We start from the raw sequence: 24,440 nt of genomic DNA, 5'->3' as shown, positions 1-24,440 counted from the left end.
TCAGTTCAGCACCTTAACACGAGGCGCTTAGACAGATTTATTGTAAAACCAAATTGAAGTTTATCTTTATTGAGATAAAGATTTAAACCAAAGCAAGTATTAGGGTTTGGAAACATACAGTTACAGGTAAAAGAAAACATAAGAGGCAAACTATAGCCTATACTTATTAACAAGTTACTTTCTTATCTACTTTCCTGTACTCTCACCCAAAGGTCAGTCCTTGCAGCAGTGGTCTTCTAGTTCCAAGAGCTGGAATCCATCTTTCATGAGACATCCCTGTTGGCAGATTTCCTCCTCCATAATGGAGGAAATCTCGTGCCCTTTCTAATTCTCTTACACAGTTGCAGACCATTGTTTCTTACCTCAGGGGAGCCTCTATTCAGACAGGTTTCAGAGTAGCAGCCGTGTTAGTCTGTATCCTCAAAAAGAACAGGAGTACTTGTGGCACCTTAGAGACTAACAAATTTATTAGAGCATAAGCTTTCATGGGCTACAACCCACTTCTTTGGATGCATATAGAGTGAAACATATATTCAGACACTTCTTGGGGTTCTTTTGTTTTTGTAAATCCTCAAGCCTTCACCCGGCTCAGACAGTAAACGCAGACTGTCTCCTCAGATGTCCATTGTTCTCGGCATTGACTGAGAAATCTCAAAGACCCCACCAGGGCCTTGCCTCAGGTGACAAGTCTGACTTTCAACAGCTTTAAACCCAATAATCTACATATTTCTTAAACTACTTCCCGTACAAACAACTTGCAATAACCCTAACAGTCAGCTAGTTCTTAGCTTTGAGCAGAGATTGCATATGACCCCCTTTGGCGAAATATTGAGAAGATGGCTGGACACAGGGGTAATAATACACATGCCTCGGCATGTCTATGTCACAGAAGGCCAAGGCCATATCATGGACTGTCACTATGGACAGGAGGTTGGTTATTGATATTACAATTAGATCTATGAAAGGGGATGGAGACATAACCCATGGGCTCTAGCACTTCCCACCCAGCTTTTGTTGAGATCTTAATCTTTGTAGATTGGGTTAGGGGAGGCACAAAATGGGGTTTATAATGGCAAAGGTCTTTCATTAGCAGCCCTTTGATAAATTGCATTATTATGTATCTTTGACTGCCTTCTCTGCCCTCTAATCCATCTCCCCAGGGATGACTACTGACATTCCATACCGCAGCAATTGCAATTTATTGCAAACAACCTGCTCCAGAAATATTTCCTTCTTTCCCTCAAATGTGGAATTTCTTCTCAAGATTACTAGTCTGCGTTAACATTAATTTATGGACCAATGACTGATTTACAAATGAATATCACATGACCCATCAGGGCAGGAAGCAGGAACTTCACATCAAGAATCCCCTTTCCACTGGCATATCAGCCTTCTATTCGCTCTAGCATGTTGGAGCTATTGTTCAAACTCTCCCACCAAGGCCTGTACAGTTGAACTCATGGTACTAAGGAAGCTCAACTTTACCCTCATCGTGTCTGGGCACCTCACCATCATTCATGATTTCTTAATCTCAAAAGAGCCCGGGAGGTAAGGAAGTAGCATTATCACCTTTTTACAGATGGGGAACGGAGATGGAGAAATTAAGAGACTTGTACAAGTTACACAAGAAACCTGTGCCTGAGCCAAGATTTGAACTACCGTCTCCTGTGTCCCAGTCTCGTACCCTATCCACTAAGACATCCTTCCTACAGGAGAATTACTACATAAAGTGCTCCCACTGGAGGGTGAAAATAATCCTGTCTCCACTGAAGGTTTGTCATTGACTTAAATGGGGCCAGGATTTTACCCATTAAAAATAATAAAACCCTCAGACTTTTCCAGACTAGTATTCTGCAAGAAGCGGGTCATATGCAGAAAAATGTGATGCGGTATAAAGGTTTTATTGAAACTTGTTTGAAAGGAGCTGTGTAATTCAAGCATGACTTCACCACTTGTGAGAAACATGGTCATCACAAATTCATGCTGATATAACCTCTGGCAGAATCTGCCCCGTTCATCTCTCACCAAAGATAGCAGAGGGGTCAGAACAGTTAGAAAAAGGGTTTTTTATTTAAAAGACGTTAAATACAACTAAAATCTAGCACCAGGCAGAAACATGAAAGCCAAGAACATTTAAAAATCAACAGTAATAATTAACCCTCACATAATACACCTCTACCTCAATATAACGCTGTCCTCGGGAGCCAAAAATCTTACCGCGTTATAGGTGAAACTGCGTTATATCGAACTTGCTTTGATCCACCGGAGTGCGCAGCCCTGCCCCCCCCCGAGCACTGCTTTATCGCATTATATGCAAATTAGTGTTATATCGGGTCGCGTTATATTGGGGTAGAAGTGTAGCTTACATTTTCAAAGCATTTTACAAACATTAATGAATTAAGCCTCAACATCCCTGTGAGGTAGGTAAGTATTATTAGCCCCATTTTACAGATGGGAAACTGAGGCACAGATAAGTTATGTGACTTTTTCAAGGCCACACAGCAAGTCAGTGTCAGAGCCAGGATTAGCGCTCTGGGGCTCCTGGCTTCCAATTATGTGCACAGATGCCTAGAAAATACTGCTTCTCTGAAAACGCCTTTTCTTCCCTCCACGTCCTCTGTAAGACAGCTGACCCCATTTCAGAGTGATGTGAGAGGGTGCTTGCCAAAAGCTATTCATCAGAGTGTCTACACAGGAAGATTGTATTGGGAAGTAACATTTTTATAGACACATGCTGTGTGTCTAAAAGATGTTTTGTTTTGTTCTGAAATAGATTTCTGACCGTTCGTGCTCCCACACTGACAGAGTCACTTTTCCTCAAGATGCAGCAGCAGCCATCAGAAGGCTGAGAGACCTGTCTGCAATTCTGACACAGTTCTCAGTAAGAGAGAAGTGCTGTTTCTTCACATTGGAATCCCGTCCATGAAACAGGAATGTCTCTTTAGGGAAGGTGTAGCGGGATGATCACCCCGCTCCGGCCCTGGAAGTGTACAAGCAGCCCTGGGGAGGGCTGCAGCTCTGAAAGCTGGGCTAATTGGGAAAGCAGCCACAGCTGTAGCTGGCTTAATGAGGGCCCAGCTGGCCCTTATAAGAGGGCAGTGGGCCAGGAGCAAGCAGTCTCTCTGTAGCTGAGGAGGGAGATGGACCGAGCTGCCTGAGTGCTAAAGGGTACTGGAGTGAAGCAGGGCTGGGGAAAGGCCAGAGGAGCTGGGAAGCTCTGGGCCAGCAACTCTCCAGCTGCAGGGCCTTGTTCAAGGCCCCTGGAGGTACTGGGTTGCAGGGAAAGGCAGCAAGTCAAAACCTCCCTTGCCTATGATGACTGGCTTATACCGACTGCAGTCAGCCCCAGTGAAAGGGGGCTAGATGGTGACTGGCAGTAGCCCATGACTGAGGCAAGGTGGGGATAGGGGGTGGGGTTTCCCCTGGGTGGGGAGACCCTGAGACTGCAGGAGTATTGCCAGGGGGAAGCACCCCAAATACAAGGGGCACCATGTCTAAGGAGGGACCTGGGGGGCCAAGCGGCAGCGGGACACCGGCCTGTAGAGGGCGCTCCGGAGGCTGGAGAGCTAATTCCCGAGATGACCAGCAGGAGGCGCCGCAGGGGTGAATCCCTGCATCATTACAGAAGGTTTCCTCCGAGAAAAGCTAACCCGGGTGCAGCTGGCCTGCACCGAAAGCAAGGGGTGGGGGCGGAATTGGGGATTAATTTGGAGGTGCAACCATGGGATGAAGGGGATCAGTCCACAGTAGCGCTTGAAAACAACAGGTTCATATCCCATGTGAAGAAGCCCTCCATGGTGCTTTGGTGGACGAACTGGATGCAACACACCTCTCAGGGGATGCTGGTCATCACAAATTCATGCTGATATAACCTCTCTCTGGCAGAATCTGCCCTGTTCATCTCTCCCCAAAGATGGCAAGGGGTCAGAACAGTTAGGAAAGTGTCAATTTTTGTATGGTCACTTTGAGCAGAGGAGAAGTCTCCTTAGCACATCCACTGTGGATTGAAACAGTCTAATAAAAGTGGAGGGGCTCATGTCTGCATACATGAGGGCCCCATCTCTGTAGAACAAGATGGTGAAGAACCAAGCAGCTCCATTCAGACTAGGGTTAAAAATTCCAAACCACCTTTTAACATTGAAGTCACATGATTTAACCATTGGTAGTGTTGTTGAGTCCCAGCAGAGCCACTGCTGACAACGGGAGTCTCCCTGGACCATTCTGCACCCAGGAGCTTGCAGTTCCAACAGGGAGATGAAAGTCAAATAGTCCTTCCAGTTGCTGTCTGGAATCACTTTCACGACAGCTCGATCCGAAGGTCCTCCCCATATTTTCGAATCAGCTTCCCATGATTGTGGTTGACTGACCACCGCTTTGGGAGATGCTTCGGTTGCATGGTGTCCAGAAAGTGCTGCCGCCAGCGCCTCTCCAGCTCCATGAGTGAGCGCAGCCCCCCTTTGGCGAAGCACTGCACCACCTTCAGCCCATGCGGCATGTAGCTCTCATTACAAATCCTGCCAAGACACAAGGGGGGTTGGTTTCACTGCAAGCCCATTATGGGACTCTCTGTCTCCCAAAGCTCCCAATACCGTGATGTGCTGGGCGCCCTCACACCCAAAGCGCTTGACAAACACAAGGCTCAACTAGGCAGGCTGGGCCAACAGAGTTGTCCACCCGACTACTCCCCACACCCTGAGTGAGAGACTGTAAGCGTCTCACCGCAGGAAACACATTGTAATCTATAGCCCCAATCTCACAGGTGTATCGGTGCTGGGGGTTCCCTGTGCCTGCACGGAGCTCTGCAGCACTGTGTTTGTAACGCGCTGTGTAAACACCCAGTTTGTTAAACTCTGGCCCTGGTTTTACAGGGAGATTAAAATAACAGGAGGTATTTTTAAAGGAGCTTGGGGGAAAAAATAGGCCTATTACTTAGCTCTACCAATGCTGCTGGGATTTTTGTTGCTGTTGTACTATTTATGTATCAGGGCACCTAGGGCCTTGGCGAGGTGTCTTTTTCTGTAACTGAAGTCTAAATACATAAATATACATATGCGCACACACAGATGGCTGAAACACTAGGCCTAGTCACTGGGCTCTTGTAATACCTGGTTTCCAGGCCTGCTGCTTCCTGGAGCATCTCTGATGTAATGGTCTCTGTGTTAAAGAAGTCCTTGATTCCTTGCAGCAGCTCCTCCCTCCTGGTGTCAGGCAGGCTGTCTGCATTCAGCAAAGCCCTGGCCCCTGACCGGACCTGCCTTCGCAGGGGGTCCTCCAGCAGGCGCACCCCTTCCTCGCAGCCAATGGGGGCACCGAACTCCTCAGCCAGCCGCTGCTTGAGATGATTGTCATAGTAATTGGAGATGGCATGGCAGGAAGTGCAAAGCAGCAGAACGTCATGGGAGTTGTGGTCCTTCATCTGGATGGGGAAGTGTCTCCTGTACTCATGAGGTACGATGTTCTTCCTGGGAAGGAAATAGCAACAGTCTTAACTAAGATTTCAGATGGCTGCTGCCATCAACTACAACTTACACGCCCAATGGAATTTTAATTTTAATTAATGGAGATATCCCATCTCCTAGAACTGGAAGGAACCTTGGAAGGTCATTGAGTCTAGCTCCCTGCCTTCACTAGCAGGACCAAGTACTTATTTTGCCCCAGATCCCCAAGTGGCCCCCTCAAGGATTGAACTCACAACCCTGGGTTTAGCAGGCCAATGCTCAAACCACTGAGCTATCCCTCAAGACAGATATAGAAAAGGAACCATCCCAGAAGCTGGAGCTTTCCACATTTGGTCTTAGCCCAGGGGTGCTTTTGTAAAGACTGAGGATAATCTTGGTTATTTTTGAGTTGGGGGAAAATCCACTCTTTTAAAGTTATTTTTTTAAAAAAGTCAGAAAAACGCCTGTAAAGATAGCATTGGATCAGTTCTCTGTGTGTACTCCGTGGCCAATCTGATGACCTTAGTGACAGAAATGTATTTTTGCTTTCTACTAATGTTAGCCCTGCAGAGACATCACTAGATTCTGTTCTGGCCAGTGCATCAAAAGAATTCCTAACAAAAGCCCCAATCCTGCATGTACTTATGCATATGTTTAACGATACTCCTAGGAGAAGTCCTATTAACCTCAAAGGGACTACGCATGTGTAAAATATGGCAGATGTCTCAGTGCTTGCAGGACTGGGCCCAATTCCGAATGTAGGACCAATTTCTACCCTCAGCTACACTGTGCATCCCCAGAGGGCACAAAGGAATTGCACAGTTGTAACTAACTGCAAAATATGGCCTACAGAATCTTTATTACTCGTGATAATGAACAAGAAAGAAGCAGCCCAGCTTGACCTTCAGATCCCAGCATGAGTCTTGTAGGCAGGGCAATTAGAAAAAACTCCTCTTTAACCTAGGTATGTTTTCTCTGGAAGCTACTGAGAGATAATCAACAGGGAACCCTGTATAAGAAGTCAAAGAAATTTGGGCCATGCTTTTAGATAAAAAATGTTGCGACTACTCAAAGAAAGCCAAACCTCCATTCCACCTAAATGCTCCCTTTCCTAGTCCCTGTCTTCCCTCCCTTTCCTAGTTACAGGTCTTCTCCTATTTTACTTCTCTAACCCCCACCCTAATGTGTTAGGTCTATGTCTTGCAGATTTGATGAACAGTAAGATGGCAGAATTCTACGGGCAATCCCATAAAGCATACTGTATATTGAAACATATACAAGCTGTAAGTCAATTATCTTTCTGTTGTTTGTTTTCTTCATATAAAAATCAATAAAAATTAATCACAACCCACCCCACAACCCAAAATGACCCCACAGTGCCATTTTAGAGGTATTTTTCAGAGCTTATTCATAGTTAAAGACAAAAATGTGTACGTTCATAAGAACATAAGAATGGCCATACTGGGTCATTTTAGTATCACAAATATGTCTAATCAAAACCTTCATCTGTGGCATGTTACCCTCAATGAGGGCTTCAGGGGTGGAATGAAATTTTATAAAGTTATGAGCAACTGCAAAATCACTACTGAGCACACCAAGGGTATGTCTACATTGCCCACATTACAGTGACCGTGCTGCTGGTCAGTTCATGTAGCCTTGCAGGACACTGCTCCTAGCTAAACAATAGCAGCTGTAAAGATTAGAACTCACCCTCCTCCACACCAATTAGCTTTATGGATATGTAGGTGTCACAGCTCACCTGGGCCATTTAAATGCTAACAACAGGATTACATACAGAAAAGTGTGACAGTCAGGGTCCGGACACCAACAGGGAAAACAGATGGTTTAAATCCCCCAAATGATCAGTTAAACCAAATGATTGCATACTGTATTATTGTACTATAAAAGTATAATGAATAAGGTCTTTTATGAAAGCTTGTAATATTCTGAACGTGATGGTTATTATGAGATGTGTGTACAGACTATGGTTATGGAGCTATGTATTTGTGAATATAGAAAACTGTGTTAATAATCCATACTACAGCTTCAACGACACCTCCCAGCGGGGGCTAAGCAGTGAAGCAAGGAGGGGCACCGCCCAAACCTGAAGTTTACATGAAACTGGCTTCAAGTAATGATACATTGTCCAGCCCAGGAAAGACAATGATGGGTCATTAGAGTTAACAGAAAGACACTGAGACATCCGGGCTATCAAGTCAAGAGGGAATTTCCCCGCTCTGAATATACATGAGTCACCAGAGACAGGAACAAACAAACAAACAAAAAAAGAAGGGAAAAAACCTTTAAAAACGGGCTGGAGACTCAGGTTTTTTATCCACACCTTGAGGGACAATCTTGTGGTGAGACGCTCTCCATGAACGCTGGATCCCACCTCTAGGTAGTGGGTATGCTGAGAAACTGTCTTATGGCAAAAGGTAACATATTATAAAAGGGATTTTATCTAATATGGAAGAGTAAAAGCCTGAGGTTGTTTTTATGTTTATTTGCTGTGTAACATGTATAGGTTTGCTTTCCCTTATTCTTATCTTTGAATCTGGGGTTTTGCTATTACATAAACCTTTTGTTTATTTTTACCCCAAGCAAGTCTCTCGCATGCAAGCTGTGGGGAACGTGCATATCAAAGTAGCTGGTATCCAGGGGGCTGGTTTTACAACTTCTCAGGTGACAAACTGAAAAATCAGAGTATCTGGTAGTTAAGAACTCGGGAAGTACAGATTTGGGGAGACTCGGAACTGGAAGGGCTGTTGGTGTCACACTCCAAGGAGTAACTAGACTGGTGAGAGCATGCACTTGTGGGCTGGCTACTGGTGTCAGGGATCTGAACCACAGCTGCACAGCAAGAAGGCCTCCAAAGTTAAAGGGCGGGCAGTGACAGAACCCCTTACTGGTCTTGGTTGTTCCCAAAACATCACAGAGGGTTTTTTATTCTCTTTCACTGAGAAAAAAGTTAAACTGGGGAGGTATGCGTACCACTAGCCTGTACAGGCTGGACTGCAGTCTGCACTCTGTGTTTGAACACAGCTTGTTCTCTAGTGAGAGTAAACACAACTGCTCTCTACTGGAAGGAATGTCAACCTCTCTCCCATGTGAAACTTGTCCAGAGACATACGATTAAGGCTGCGAGTCTGTCACGGATTCCATGACTTCTGCAGAGGCCAGTGTGGCTGGTTCCGGGGCTTCCTAAGCAGCTTGGGCAGTCCCTGGGCCAGCCGCACCGGCCACTGCTGGGGCAGTCTTGGGCCACCATGCCCCCCTCCCTTCCCGCCCTAGCAGCAGCAGTAGTTTGGGTGTGAGAGGGGGCTCAGGGCTGGGGCAGAGGTTTAGGGTGGGGGGCAGCACTTACCTCAGGGGGCTCCCCATAAGCGGCTGGCATGTCCCTGCAGTTCCTAGGTGGAGGGACCAGGGGGCTCCGCGCGCTGCCCCTGCCTGCGCATTCCCAGCCAATGGGAGCTGCGGAGCCAGCGCTTGTGGTGGGGGCAGTGCACAGAGCCCCCCTGGTCTTCCCTCCCCCTAGGAGCTGCAGGGACATGCTGTCTGGTTCCAGGGAGCTGCACAGAGCCAGGTAGGGAGCCTGCCAGCCCTCCTCCTCCCGCAACCCCCCCAAGGAGCACCCTCTACACCCTGTCCCACCCTCTCTCCTCCCCATGGAGCACCTGCGGTGCCCCGGCCCACCCGCTTCTCCCCTCCCCCCATGAAGCGCCCACGGCGCCCCGCCCCCTCTTCTCTTCCCCTCCCCCCTCCCGCGGTGCACCCGTGGCACCCCACCCTCTCCCCACCCTCCCCTGGAGCACCTGTGGTGCCCCGGCCCAAGTTTTAGTTAGGGGTACATAGTACAAGTCATGGACAGGTCACAGGCTGTGAATTTTTGCTTACTGACCTGTCCATAACTTTTACTAAAAATACCCGTGACTAAAACATAGCCCTTACATATGATCATGTGGTCCTCGAATGGCTACGGCCTACCCAAGATATACACCCTGAATTCTACACAAGCATGACTGTGTCCCAGTTTACCTCCCACTGGTAAATAACACAAAGTTCCTTATGGTAGAGACTGAACTTGATCAGGGTCTAGGTCTTACTCTACCAGATGTATTTTTCTTCCCTGCAGTGTGTAAAAACTCACCGGATGTAGGACTCTCTCTTGCCACACACCACACACAGGTTCTCCTTGACTGTCAGATAGTAATCAACTTGCGACTCAGGTCGTCCTGAGGGCTCGAACTGCAGCTTCACAACAAATGGATCTGTGCTCACCAACTCTGGAAGGATGGAGGCAGGGAGGGAGGCCTTTAATAGTTGTATGTGGAAAGCTAAATGAATTATGCACAAAGTCGGGGGACACATCCTGTTTATTCCTTCCCCCAACATCTCCAGTAACTGGATCTCTGTTCAGACCTGGGCCCCTTCTCAAAAGTATCATTTCTCACCTAACAATATCATGGCAAAGAAAAGATCTCTTTCCTAGATACAGACTAATATGAGGACTGGCATACGTACCTCCAATGCCCTTGTCCAGGTACCACTGGGCCTTTTTGCGATCACAAGTGCACAGAGGCTGTCCATCTGGTGCATGCAGGAAGCAGTTATCATACAGGGGAGATTTTCTGTGAAACAGGGTGAACATCATGACAATTAAAATAAACAGGACCCCAGAAACTGAGCTCTATGTATCTACATACAAGTCAGACGAGTGCCCCCAGGAGTACACACACTTCTAGCCCTCAGCAACATGTATTTATGGGCCAAGCACTATACTGGCAGATCAGGCTGTCACCGAGGGCAGCAAAATCCTTAGTGACTGACTGTTCTGGCTACAACTACTGGCTGTTTCCCGGATCAGCAACTGGGAACTTTGAACCCTCTGTTGAGCTATCATTGACAATAGGCTTGCTTACATTTCAGAATTAAAAAGTGAGCAACTCTCAACGGTGAAAAGTAACCTGTATGTTTAAAATCTGGTTTGGATGCTCTCCGGTGTTTTCAGCAATACAGGGAAGGAATTATTTTTTCCAAACAATATCTTTACTTTGACAGCACCCCTTTAAAACTAAATGCCTGAGGTAGAAGATGTGCTGCATCTTCCAGCCAAGAGGCCCTGAGCAGAACGGTGTCAACAAAGCTGGATAATTGCTCAGGAGCAGAAATGAACATAAGAAAGGCCGTACCGGGTCAGACCAAAGGTCCATCTAGCTCAGTATCCCGTCTGCCGACAGTGGCCAATGCCAGGTGCCACAGAGGGAGTGGACCAACAGGCAATGATCAAGTGATCTCTCTCCTGCCATCCATCTCCATCCTCTGACAAACAGAGGCTAGGGACACCATTCCTTACCCATCCTGGCTAATAGCCATTAATGGACTTAACCACCATGAATTTATCCAGTTCTCTTTTAAACGCTGTTATAGTTCTAGCCTTCACAACCTCCTCAGGTAAGGAGTTCCACAAGTTGACTGTGCGCTGCGTGAAGAAGAACTTCCTTGTATTTGTTTTAAACCTGCTGCCTATTAATTTCATTTGGTGACCCCTAGTTCTTGTATTATGGGAATAAGTAAATAACTTTTCCTTATCCACTTTCTCCACATCACTCATGATTTTATATACCTCTATCATATCCCCCCTTAGTCTCCTCTTTTCCAAGCTGAAGAGTCCTAGCCTCTTTAATCTCTCCTCATATGGGACCCGTTCCAAACCCCTAATCATTTTAGTTGCCCTTTTCTGAACCTTTTCTAGTGCCAGTATATCTTTTTTTAGATGAGGAGACCACATCTGTATGCAGTATTCGAGATGTGGGCGTACCATCGATCTATATAAGGGCAATTATATATTCTCAATCTTATTCTCTATCCCCTTTTTAATGATCCCTAACATCCTGTTCGCTTTTTTGACTGCCTCTGCACACTGCGCAGACATCTTCAGAGAACTATCCACAATGACTCCAAGATCTTTTTCCTGACTTGTTGTAGCTAAATTAGCCCCCATCATATTGTATGTATAGTTGGGATTATTTTTTCCAATGTGCATTACTTTACATTTATCCACATTAAATTTCATTTGCCATTTTGTTGCCCAATCACTTAGTTTTGTGAGATCTTTTTGAAGTTCATCTGTCTGCTTTGGTCTTAACTATCTTGAGCAGTTTAGTATCATCTGCAAACTTTGCCACCTCACTGTTTACCCCTTTCTCCAAATCATTTATAAATAAGTTGAATAGGATTGGTCCGAGGACTGACCCTTGGGGAACACCACTAGTTACCCGTCTCCATTCTGAGAATTTACCATTGATTCCTAGCCTTTGTTCCCGCTCTTTTAACCAGTTCTCAATCCATGAAAGGACCTTCCGTTTTATCCCATGACAACTTACTTTGCTTAAGAGCCTTTGGTGAGGGACCTTGTCAAAGGCTTTCTGGAAATCTAAGTACACTATGTCCACTGGATCCCCCTTGTCCACATGTTTGTTGATCCCTTCAAAGAACTCTAATAGATTAGTAAGACACGATTTCCCTTTACAGAAACCACGTTGACTATTGCTCAACAGTTTATGTTTTTCTATGTGTCTGACAATTTTATTCTTAACTATTGTTTCGACTAATTTGCCCGGTACCGACGTTAGACTTACTGGTCTGTAATTGCCAGGATCACCTCTAGAGCCCTTTTTAAATATTGGAGTTACATTAGCTAACTTCCAGTCATTGGGTACAGAAGCCGATTTAAAGGACAGGTTACAAACCTTAGTTAATAGTTCCGCAACTTCACATTTGAGTTCTTTCAGAACTCTTGGGTGAATGCCATCTGGTCCCAGTGACTTGTTACTGTTAAGTTTATCAATTAATTCCAAAACCTCCTCTAGTGACACTTCAATCTGTGACAGTTCCTCAGATTTGTCACCTACAAAAGCCGGCTCAGGTTTGGGAATCTCCCTAACATCCTCAGCCATGAAGACTGAAGCAAGGAATCCATTTAGTTTCTTCACAATTACTTTATCATCTTTAAGAGCTTCTTTTTTATCTCAATCATCAAGGGGCCCCACTGGTTGTTTAGCAGGCTTCCTGCTTCTGATATACTTAAAAAATATTTTGTTATTACCTTTGGAGTTTTTGGCTAGCCGTTCTTCAAACTCCTCTTTGGCTTTTCTTATTACATTCTTGCACATAATTTGGCAGCGTTTATGCTCCTTTCTATTTGCCTCACTAGGATTTGACATCCACTTTTTAAAGGAAGTCTTTTTATCTCTCACTGCTTCTTTTACATGGTTGTTAAGCCACGGTGGCTCTTTTTTAGTTCTTTTACTGTGTTTCTTAATTTGGGGTATACATTGAAGTTGGGCCTCTATTATGGTGTCTTTAAAAAGCGCCCATGCAGCTTGCAGGGATTTCACTTTAGTCACTGTACTTTTTAACTTCTGTTTAATTAACCCCCTGGACAGCTACTGTTGTAGTGCAAAGTGCTCCTTCCCCTACAAGCCTTACTCTATTCACCAGCACCAGTGTGATCACAGCAGTAAGCATTCCCTGAGTTGAACTGCTATCGCAAGAAGCATCAGGCCAAGAACTCTTGCACAAATTTAAATTATTCAGTAATTCATACCGTCTCTACAGAAGGGAATTTGACAAAAATATTTCCACCAGTGCATGGTGATAAAAAAAAAAAAACACAGGAAGATGCTGGGATTTGTCTATTCTAAGGCTCCTACCAGTGATTATCAGCAGTTCAGGTGAACTGGTAGTAAGCACTGGTGGAAATTTTTTGTAGTAAAGACGACATTGTTTAGCCTGGCCAGCCAAGATAGAGGATACAGAAAATAAATGGAGAGGCAGGTGTGATAGCTCAGTCAAAGGTGTCATCTGAGTGATTTATGGATCAATAATTTTTTTTTTTCAAATGAAAACAAACATTCTCCTAGAAATCAGCAACAGAAAAAAAATCTTTTGAATCACATCTAATCTAACCCTAGAAACCAGGGAAGGATTATTCCCTACAATATGTTCTCCAGCACTTTGTCTTGACTAGTTTTAAGTGTCTCTAATGAAGGAACTTTCCTTGTTTTAAAAAAATAAATAAATTATCAAATACAGACAACAGCCTGGATTTAGCTTAGAATTCTGTTCAATCAGCTATTTAGTTTTTCCTAGGGGGCTGAGCCCTTCTTGGGCTGTTTGATGTTGGCTCAAAATGTTTCCTGGAAATATGAAGTGACCAGAGAAAATCACATGTAAGTAACAGAACACTGTTATTTCTATTTTAATTGTTAAAGAATACTAATGAATCAGTTTTCTGTCCATTAAATTATCTCCCCCACAGCTAACCTGAGAATTTTAAAGGAGAAAGTTCATGTTGAAATGTCTATTTTTCCTTTTCATTTGGCTATGACTGAAGTTGTTTAACTCCCCATATTTGTGTATATAAAATCTCTGATATAATCAAATTACATTTAAAAACAGGCATATCAATTCTGCATCTCCCCTTGCTGGATTCAGATTAAGAAGGTTTATCTAACTTGTTTAAATTTAAAAACATTGTAAATAAAATAACTGACATTCCAGACAGTCAGATTCCATTGTTACATAAGAATTTAGGATTTGCCTGATCAGATAAGACAATTGGGTGAAGTCTCGTATCCTGCCTCCAGCAATAGTTAACAGCTGGTGCCTGCGAAGAAAACGACCCCTCAGTCTAGCATTATCCATCCTGCCTGGCCAACTGTGAAATGCTCTGCTTAGGTGCAGACCAGAGATTTTCCTTCCTGAGCTCTGAGGCAGTCAAGTTATACCTGATTATATCCCTATTTTAGAAAGCAGAATGGCAAATGTCATATTGCTCTGAGGTGCGCTCAGTGGGTTAGGACCTCTATAGCATCAGAATGATCTTGAGCTTTCTTTTATCCTTTGGTAAATGTATCTGACTCATTTTTTCCATCACTTATATCTTACATTTAACTCTCAGGGTTAGCTATTGAACACCAGCAATAGTGAATGTGCATAACCATAATGAACAGGGGTGGAAGTATCAATCAAAATCCTGTCCTTGCAAATTCAGTTACGGTGCATATAGTAAAAAAGGCTCATGCAATTACCTTGCAGAATATCCCACACCAAGGGGCTTTCGCTTCTGTTTGCGGGGATCCTTCACTTGTTGATTTACTGGGGACTGGCCATTAGTTGCAGACTTCCGATTCCTTGGTTTCTGCTGGGAGTCCACCTCTCCATTTCCATCATCTCCTAGACTGCTGCTACTTCTTCCTCTGAATGGGACATCCATCAAGCCCTGGCACTTGCCCAGTACCTTTGCCCAAGCAACAACAGCATTTTCACCTCCAGATGCAGCAGGGATGAAGAAAAATCCCAGCAGATGGAGAAACAGAGCCATTGAGACCTGGGCATCCTTGGCAGCATAAGTGACCTGGGGAAAAGAGCCAGAGCTCTGTGTTACTGTGCAGAAGGAGGGCTAACACCTTGTGAGGACCTGAGACAAGATCCCCCAACACAGCGAATGTGAAACATCATTTCTATGTAAAGAGGGAGCAGCATTTATTTGACTTAGGCACTTACACAGCGTTCCAGCTTTGAGCGCCGAAGTAAGGGTCTGGGAACCTCTAGTGTTCCCTACCTAGAACCACAGACCCTCCTCTTAATAATGCAACCTGAAGCCCTTCCAGTAATCTACAGTGTAGCCAGTTGACCCCTAGAGGGAGCCAGAAGGTATTATATTGTAGATTGCTACAAAGTCAATTTAAGAGTGAAGGACAAGCAGAGCTCAAAAGACAAAATGTAATCCTGTCCATTTTACACCACTCAAAATGATCACTCAGACTGACTGACTTCAAAGGTAGACACACCTTTTTATATTTACCTCCCTGCGCTCCAAAAGCTCAATGATAATCTGCTCATTATAGGCTCAGTCCTGAAGGGGCTGAGCACACAGGCTCTCATCAAGCAAAGTCCTTGAGCATCTGCTTAAAGTTACGCATGAGTGGTTCCATTCAGGTCTATGTGATTACTCACGTGCTTGAAGTTAAGCAGGTGCTCAAGGACTTTGCTGAATCAGGATGAGCGTGCTCAGCACCTTCAAGGCTCAATCTCCAAACCAGATACAGACCACTCCCAAAACCCTCACAGATCAACAATCACCAGGTCCTTGGCGCTTGCCTATGAATACAGATAATACTTGGCACTTCAATCCCCTTATATCCAAATATGTCCAACAGCTTTCCAAAGATTAAGCCTTGAACCCCTCCCCCCCCCACCCACCACCACCTCCAAAATAGGAAATTATCCCCATTTAAAGAGAGGGAAACTGAGGTGGAGAGAGATGAAACATCTGGACCAGTCACACACTGAGCTTGTGGCAGAGCTAGAACAGACCCCAGATCTCTTGACTCCAAATCCTGTCCTTTAGCCACAAGACTAGTCCTCCTCACAAAAGAATAACTACAATCAGAAGACACACCTGGTCTTGAGTCAGCTCTTCTGCCTCCCAGTTGCTGCAGCGCAAGCGAAGAGATTTGTCGAGTGGGCAGTTTAAGACGTTCTCAGCTAGAGATTTGAGGCTGAGTCCATTACAGAGCAGATCCTTCCTTCAGTTTAACAAACAAAAGCAAATAAATGGATAAAAGCACCAATCAAATTGAAAAATGTTCGCATCCACCCTGAATCTATTTGAACAAGAGGAACTACTGAAGTGTGTGATTAGATGATGTGTATGTCAGTGACCACTATAGGAACAGGACACCTGCTCATCTATAAGCTTTACTGGCTAAGCTAGCATAGCTCTTGGTTCTTTTGGTTACTGGTTAGTTTTGGAGCAGAAGCTCTCAAGCATGAATGTTACCAATTCCCTCTTGAAGCTGTTTCACATAATACAGACACTAGATCATTACAGAATCTAAGAATTTCTTTTTGAGAGAAAGAGTTGGGATCTTTCCATCAGCTGTCTGCCTCTGAATGAAAAGGAGAGATATCCTACAGTAACGGGCAAGTTTGCTGTATGGAATTGAAATGCCACTAGATCAAATGGCCAGGAATGGGCTACAATTTGCTGAGAAATGAGAGATCCAGTCACTGCTTTAGAGGAGAAGAATCAGAAAATACACATTTCAACTGCCCAATGAAAGACTCAAGGATTCCATGTTCTCTAATAATCATGGTTGCTAAAGAAGTGGCAAAAGGCCAACAGACTTACACCCCAAATCAGTTACACAGGACAAAGGCCTGTAAAATATTGCAATTGAGGAGTATTTCTAGGCAAAAGGTTATAACTTTATTTCTTTAACATGAAAGTAACATTAGAAAATATTGTTGTATCTTTAATGTTTCACTGGAAACAGAATTATTAAAGGAGAAAATTAAAAGCTGATTAATTTTGTACATTTCTCAAGAAGTCTGATAATCATCTCTTTCCACTCATCTGCTGACCACTCAATTTGCATAGCTAGAATTTGTTTGTGGGTCTTCCTTGATCACTGAGCACTATACAATATGCATGTCAGTTTGCCCTCTCCTCCTCCGAAAGCAATGTAGGCCAAATGCAAATATTTAGGTGAGAGGAAGGAAGATAGGGTCTCCAATATTTGAAGTTTAACTTTCCTTTCACTAGTCACCATGCAGATAAATGAACAGTTAAGTTGCCGTGTTTATGTATATGGTGTAAATGGTGACAGGCAACGTTTCAAATCCTGGCTGTTTGATATGGAGCCAGTCTGAGAAGGCTGTTCACCTGATTATGATATAACCAGTGTTTTCCATGGCGTGAGAGCCCATAAGCACTCAGAATGGGTCTGCAAGACCCTTTCCGAGAGGATAAAATGAGTAGTACACCCTAGAAGATGGAGAGAAAAAACAGTCTACTGTATATGGAGACCAGGTGTGTTTCCCTTTCTGCCTCTTTTAGGTCTTTGTCTTAATTATCAAGACTCTCTGACAATTCAATACTAGTTTAGTTTGAAATTTCTACCCAGTGGCTCACCGTTACTATATACACACCCTGCTTGGAAGTATCCAAGTTGAGTTCCTAATAGATGCCCTCATTACAAAAACCACCACCACAATTGGCACTACTTGGCTTCCATACTCACAACCTCAGCACAGAGCGCAAGAACTGAATGGAGACTCTAGTCCCTTATCCCCAGAAGAGTTGGTCTGCCTGGGTCATAGTTTGAGGCATACTGCAAGGGCGGGGGGAAAGAGAAGGCTTGCACTGCTGCTACCCAGGCCATAACTGTTCTAAGGACAAATCCAGGACTACCAATGTAGCATCCTTCATCAGAGTCATTCATTTTGTAAGATTTCCAATTAAAATTGTACACCCCAAGTACACTGCTGTTGTCTATGGATACGCACCTCTGTCTCATTGCGAGGTACCGGAGGTCTACGCTCCCTTTGACTGCAAGGCCATAGTCCTGAAGTAGCTTGCAAGAATCTTCCCAACATCCGACCCCAACTTTTAATATAGTGCTATCTGCCAAGATGTCCAGTAAAGATTTTGGGACAGTCTGTCCACTGCTGACCAACCTGGGCAATCGAACAAGAATGCAAAAGCCACTGGAAGAGGCCATCTGTAAGAGGGATACAGGACTGGCTTTTCCTTCCACTGACACCTGAAACCAAAGAACCAAAGAGCACTGACATTAGAGTATTAGTGTCTGGATACAGAACAAATCACAACAGAATCGTAGACATTACAGACAGAAAAGACCTATTAAGTGATCTAGTCCAGCATTTCTCAAATGCGGCCACCAGGGCCTTTTCTTGCGGCCACAGCATGCTGGGCTGTGGTTGGGAGGGGGCAAAGTAGTGGCCCCTCCCTCTCCTTGTTGCTCCTGGATGCACTGCCTTGGTGTTGGCTGCTGGGGCTGGGCCCTGCCCAACTCTGGAGATACCTAGGGCACAATGTTGGAGGAGCAGGCAGCCAGTGAGTTCCCCATCTTCCCAGGGGCGGTGAGGCTTAGGCCACAGGGCTCCAGGCTCCAGCCACGTAGCAGCAGGCCCCATCCTCCGGACACCGGGCTTCAGGCTCCAACCCACTCACTGCCTCCCCCGGCCCCCATCCAGGGCTTAATTCATCCCCAGGCTTGCCGGGGCTGAGTAAGTCTGACTTTTCACAGCGGATTTGTATATTCGTTAATATCACTTTTCACAAGAGACTTACTAGCTAGCAATAAATAAATTACAATGATTTGGCCCTGTATATGTGCATCTTTATTTGTTTTTCCTAAAGCTAATTAAGTATTTTAGAGAAAAGTGTGAGAGCAGCCACCAGCAAGAGTTGGTGGCTGCACTCTGAGGCCACCAAATAATTTGTCCTGAGAACCCCAGTCCACTGTAGCATTGTTTCATACAGTATATTCTCTAGTGCAGTATCAAGTCTAATTTTAAGAGACACAAGCAAAGTGGCTTCCCCCATTTTCCTTGGGTGACTATTTCACAGCCTAACAGATCTCACCATTCAGTCCTTTTCCCCCCCTTAGCTTAGTTAATGTATGCAGTGTAGGTGAAATTCACTCTTCAGAAGAGGGCCAGCCCAAGATCTAGACATCACTTAAATCCCACTGAAAGCCAGTTGTGAACACTTAAATAGACCTTGTGCTGGCCCTCTTCTGGGAATGTCACGTTCTGTTAGGTCCAATATTTTACATGTTCATTTATAAATAGCTGCAATTTCTCCTCTTTTCGTTTATTTTTAATTTTTTCGTTTAATTTTAATTTTTAATTAGTTATAATTTTTAAAATATGTAAACGCCTTAAAAATATAAGGCTAAATTAATACAATTCTAGTAAGTTACCTTGAAAGAAACACTGTACAAATATATAGCATCTAGCCAATCAAAAACAGTTATAATTCCATCAATAGAATATGTTAAGAGTTATTCCAAAAGTTTAACAAATGATTATCTCAATAAACTTCAAATCCATGCTCAGTTAATTTAAGTTTTTATTAAAATCAAAATCAATAGACCCTTATTGGGTTCCCTGGTGGTAACTGCACAGGCAATTTCAAGAGTCATTTCTGGTGTGTCCATTCTAACTACTTAAACCAGAAATGAATTATAGAATATTAGGGTTGGAAAGGACCTCAGGAGGTCATCTAGTCCAACCCCCTGCTCAAAGCAGAACCGATCCTCAACTAAATCATCCCAGCCAGGGCTTTGTCAAGCCTGACCTTAAAAACCTTTAAGAAAGAAGATTCCACCACCTCCCTAGGTAACCCAATGGTGTTGGCACAAGAAATATTCAAAGCCTCATCAATTCTCTGCCTTTGCCCTAGGAGGCTGGAGGACAGATTTTCCTTGATCAAACACTTACCCACTCGCAGTCAATCCCAAGGACTGGCCACCTCTGCAGCTCCTTCTTCAGTAATGGTTCCACTCGATCCCACTCCTCTGCCTGTGAAACTATCACTATTTCTGCACCAAGGATCTGCTCTACCCAGGAAATGGTGGGAGAACTGACACACGAATGCAACTCCTTTTCCTCCACTTCCGTCAGTTCCTCATCTCCTGACCTTCTCAGAGCTCCAACTTGGTTACCACCACCACAGACCTTTTCTTTCCGACGCCGGCTTACTTTCCACAAAACCAGACCCCCGACTGCAATGCCCAACAGGGTGGCCACAGTAACTGTCACTGCTGTTTGTCTGGGCATTTTTCATCCTCTTCCACTTCACCCACTCAAAATGGCATTGCAGAATTTTCTTATAGACTGCAAAGAAAAAAGCAGGACAGATGAAGAATAGATGTTTAAGAATTCATGGAGGTTAAGTTTGTTAATGGATATTAGCCAGGATGGGTAAGGAAGAGTGTCCCTAGCCTCTGTTTGTCAGAGGGTGGAGATGGATGGCAGGAGAGAGATCACTTGATCATTGCCTGTTGGGTTCACTCCCTCTGGGGCACCTGGCATTGGCCTCTGTCGGTAGACAGGATACTGGGCTAGATGGACCTTTGGTCTGACCCAGTACAGCCATTCTTATGTTCTTATGTTCTAATTTATTCAAAATTTCTTTAATATAAAATTAAGAAAATGAAACTGCCACTATTCAGACAAAGATCTAAGTACAGCTCAGGATCATAAAAGCAATATGGAATTTTTAAAGTGTACTGGATTCTATTCAGGAGTAAATCAGGAATCAAAGCAAATAACATACCCTGGAGCATTGGTGTGTTAAATGCTAATGAGTCTAAATTCAGGTCTTGGTTACACCAATTACACCAAAATCTAGAGTAATTCCACTCATTTACATCAGTGTAACTAAGAAAAGAATTTGGTCCAGAATCCAGTATTTCTCAAACTTCTGAAAGCTCATGTCCCACTCCTTCAACCCCAACAAGTGCTGCTAAAGGCCCATGTAACTGAAATTCTCATGATATTCTTCTATTTTGATGAACAACATAATAGTTCACAATGTTAACATTTAAAGCCTCAACACCAGCATCTATGTTATCACCCATTAAAATGATTGGGGCAGTTTACACTTTTGACCTGTTTTTAAAATCAAAGAGAAGACTCCGCAAAACAACTGGGAGGTCCATCCACACCCCTCCAGACAGACAGGGATGTGCCCAAAGCTTTGGTAAGTGCTACCATAATGTATGTGTTTGGGGAACATCCATTTGTACTTCATCAGTGAATATATGTACATTAAAAGTACTTCTATGATCTTGTACAGCAGTAATTCCTTGGATCCCAACACCTTTCTGCTGGGGACCTAAGGCCTGATCTACACTAGAAAATTAGGTCAGTTTAAGTAAGTTGGTCAGGGATGTGAAAAATTCACACCTCTGAGCGGCACTGTTAAGACAGCCTAAATCCCCATGTAGAATTCTTTCATCAACCTAGTTACTGCCTCTCAGGGACGTGGATCACCTACACCAACAGGAAAACCTCTCCTGTCAGCATAGGTAGTGTCTACACTGAAGCACTACTGTGGCACAGCTGTACCATATTAAGTGTAGGCATACCTTTAGGCCAGGTCTAAACTACAGACTTACATCGATATAACTACATTGGTCAGGGGTGTGAAAAATCCACACCCTGAGCCATGTAGTTATACAACCTAACGTCCAGTGTAGGCAGCACTATGTCGGCAGGAGAACTTCTCCTGTCAATACAGCTACAACCTGTCTCAGAGATGGCTTAACTAGACTGACAGAAGCAGCTCTCTCATCAGCTCAAGAACATCTTCACTTAAGCACTGCAGCGGTGCAGCGTTTTAACTGTAGATCTGCCCTAAGTAATATAGGTCCTGATAGTACAAGGTGAACATGCACCCATATGTAGCCCCATTCACTTCAATGTCCTCCAGTGTAAATAGTTTACAGATGGAGTTTGATGAATGGGACCATCTGATGATGCCACCTACTTTGGCAGGGGTTGAACTCAATGACCCAGGGTCCCTTACAGTCCTATGTCCCTGAGTGTGCAAAGCTAAACCTGGAAAGCCACTCATTTGCAGGATGGGGTTCTAATAGTCCAGTCTTGCAAACAGTTTAAAGCATGTGAGTACCTGCAGATGTGCGTAGCACTGACTACACTGGAAGGACTCGCGTCCTGCACGGTTACACGTGTCTAACTGTTTGCAGGACTGAGGCCTGTGGCCCCGATCCTGCAAGCCAACCATGTGGGAGGAGCCAGGCAGCACTAAACCCCCCAACCCAGCCCAGATCCGGGGAACAGCTGCACGCATCAGCAGAGAGAGACCAACATGAGACACCCCGCAGGCTGCTCTAGACCCCACAAGCACGAGGAGGAAACACCCCCTTGTAAACCCTGCCCTTGGCAGCCGGCCAGCCCGGCACTACCGCAGCCCGGGAACAGCACGACACCACCGCGCACACCTGGCGGGGCGCGGGGAGACCCCCCGCGGGGATTCCTGGGGCGGGTCGCATTTGGGGTCTGCAGCGGTGGGATGCCGGGGCTGGGCGCTCGAGGAGGCGCCATCGGCAGCTGGGCGCGGCAGGGAAGCAGCAGCACCATGTTCCAGCAACCCCGCGCAATCCCCTGCCCCCGTACAGAGAACCGCGCGTGGGGTTCCGCAGCCACCTCCCCGCCCCCGACCTGTCTGCGCCTGGGCCCGCAGCGGAACGCTGGCTTCTCTCCGGCAGTAGGAACCCGCCGCGCTGCAGCCCCCACACCCTGCTGCACCAACACACGCTTCCGGCGGGCACACACCCGGAGCGACTTCATTGAGGGACACTTCCGGTCTCCTGTTCCTATGGGGTGGAGCCTCCCGTGGAGCCCGGCGTTCTTCTCGGCCTGTGGGCGCTGCCATCTTCTATGGCACGCGCTGTCCGGCTGCGTAGGGCTGTGCCGAGTCCAGTTATCCTAGGGGCTCGGGTTAATACCTGTTCTGTGGTTATATCAGTGTTGCAAAGCTCCTTGCACGTCATAAAACATGTAGATAAACTTTCTAGTTCATGTTGGAGAAGGGTGACCAGATGTCCCAATTTTATAGGGGAAGTCCAGATATTTGGGGCTTTTTCTTATGTAGGCACCTCTTACCCTCAACCCCCTGTCCTGGTTTTTCACATTTGCTGTCTATGCTGGAGAGCAGCCTGTGGTCGTGGGGATGTTCGTACCAACTGTATATGGGGTCAAAGAGAGAAGTCCAGATTGTGGAAGCTAAATTTAGATTATTAGGTGAAATGCATAAATCCTTGGTCTCCACAGTAACTTTGTCTGAAATACCTACATGTAGGGCTGGCTAGGGCCATGTCTACAATAGTGAGCTTAGAGCCACACATCTATACCGCTGTAAGATTGTTGAGTCTGAACTTTTGATGAGCTTAAACTTAACCCAGACTTGATGTCTCTGTCTGAACTTTTAATCAAAGCTCTGACCTGCGAACTACTCATGACACCCCCCTTCCCTTAAGTAGTCATCTCCCCTTTTCTCTTTCTGAATTTACATTTTAACCTGTTTTATCCTGTAGAATCTTGATTGATTATACATGACCATTATGATCTGTTAATCACTTTGTTTACTTCTGTGTATAAATATTGATGCTCACCCCTAATAAACTTGCCACACTTACTCTGAAGCTTTTCAAGCTAAGGATAGTGTGAGCCCGTTGATCAACGAATTGGTGTCTGGTCTCTGACAGATTGTGAGCCCCAAACCAACGCCGCACGAACTCGGGTGCTGGAGAGGTGAGTGAGGACTTGCTTTTTACCTAACAATTTGGGGGCTCGTCCGGGATTTCCTTCTGGTGCGGTGCCTCTGTCCAGTGGTCAGACCACTCATATACAAATTGGCAGGCGCCACGGGAGATTTCTCCCAGCCAATTCAATATTGAGGAGTCGTGTACTGGACAGCAGGGTAAACGCCAGTTGGAGGGCTCCTGTCAGACACCATGGGTCAAGGGACTAGCGTGCCTCTTGAGAGTCCGTTGGGGATTGTAAATAAGTTATGGAACGAAGGGAAACTCCCAGTACAGACAGGAATGTCTAGGAGGAAGTTGTACACACTGTGTGTAAGGAATTGGACTGGGTATACCGCGGTATTGGCCGACCCGGAGATGAGGTGGCCTTCGTATGGCTCTTTCGAACAGGCTGCCTTAAGAGGAGTAAGGAGCCAGATCGAAAAAGACCATCCGGAACAGTTATGTTACTGGTTTTGTTGGGACACAGCAGCAGAGCTGTGGAAATCTTTAAAAATTATGGCAGTCAGGTATTCTCCCGAGAGTGAACCCCCCTCCATGTTATTTCGATGAAGGGTGTAAACCACGGCGTGTTTTGACTCGTCAGTTGGTCCCCACTGCACCTGCCCCTATTCCTCCGCAGGGGGACTCTCTCCAGGGCGCAGAGGGGAATCTGCAGGACTCCAGATCGGAATCTCTGCAGAGGGATAAGGGGGAAATGGAAGGGCACACCTCGGGAGGAGTAATTACTAGGCAAAAGATCAAGCAGATGCAGCAGGTTGCATACCCCTCCCCTGGGGACGCCCAGAGGGTCCGGTCGCATCCGCAGATACTTACACCAGGGACGAATACATCC

General features: G+C 45.3%; 1 protein-coding gene across 3 annotated transcripts; it reads right to left on the bottom strand.

The window, feature by feature from the left end:
* Window positions 1-2,051: 2,051 nt before the first annotated feature.
* Window positions 2,052-22,589, bottom strand: EXD2 (exonuclease 3'-5' domain containing 2). 3 transcript variants are annotated; one of them, XM_054026190.1, is made up of 9 exons: window positions 22,503-22,589; window positions 19,755-20,150; window positions 17,793-18,049; window positions 15,904-16,030; window positions 14,531-14,856; window positions 9,960-10,066; window positions 9,586-9,721; window positions 5,106-5,462; window positions 2,052-4,514 (listed from the first exon to the last, which is right to left on the bottom strand). In XM_054026190.1, the coding sequence occupies exons 2-9, from the start codon at window positions 20,091-20,093 to the stop codon at window positions 4,298-4,300; spliced, it is 1,866 nt and encodes a 621-aa protein (XP_053882165.1). In that variant the 5' UTR covers window positions 20,094-20,150; window positions 22,503-22,589; the 3' UTR covers window positions 2,052-4,297. The 3 variants fall into 3 exon arrangements, with proteins under 3 accessions (XP_053882165.1, XP_053882167.1, XP_053882166.1); XM_054026192.1 differs by having other exon boundaries at window positions 17,964-18,049; XM_054026191.1 differs by lacking the exon at window positions 22,503-22,589 and adding an exon at window positions 22,283-22,385.
* Between the last annotated feature and the right edge of the window lie 1,851 nt (window positions 22,590-24,440).

This window comes from Malaclemys terrapin, chromosome 4, assembly GCF_027887155.1.
Source record: "Malaclemys terrapin pileata isolate rMalTer1 chromosome 4, rMalTer1.hap1, whole genome shotgun sequence".
NCBI classification, from domain to species: domain Eukaryota; kingdom Metazoa; phylum Chordata; order Testudines; family Emydidae; genus Malaclemys; species Malaclemys terrapin.
This window is presented reverse-complemented; position numbering and strand designations above follow the sequence as displayed.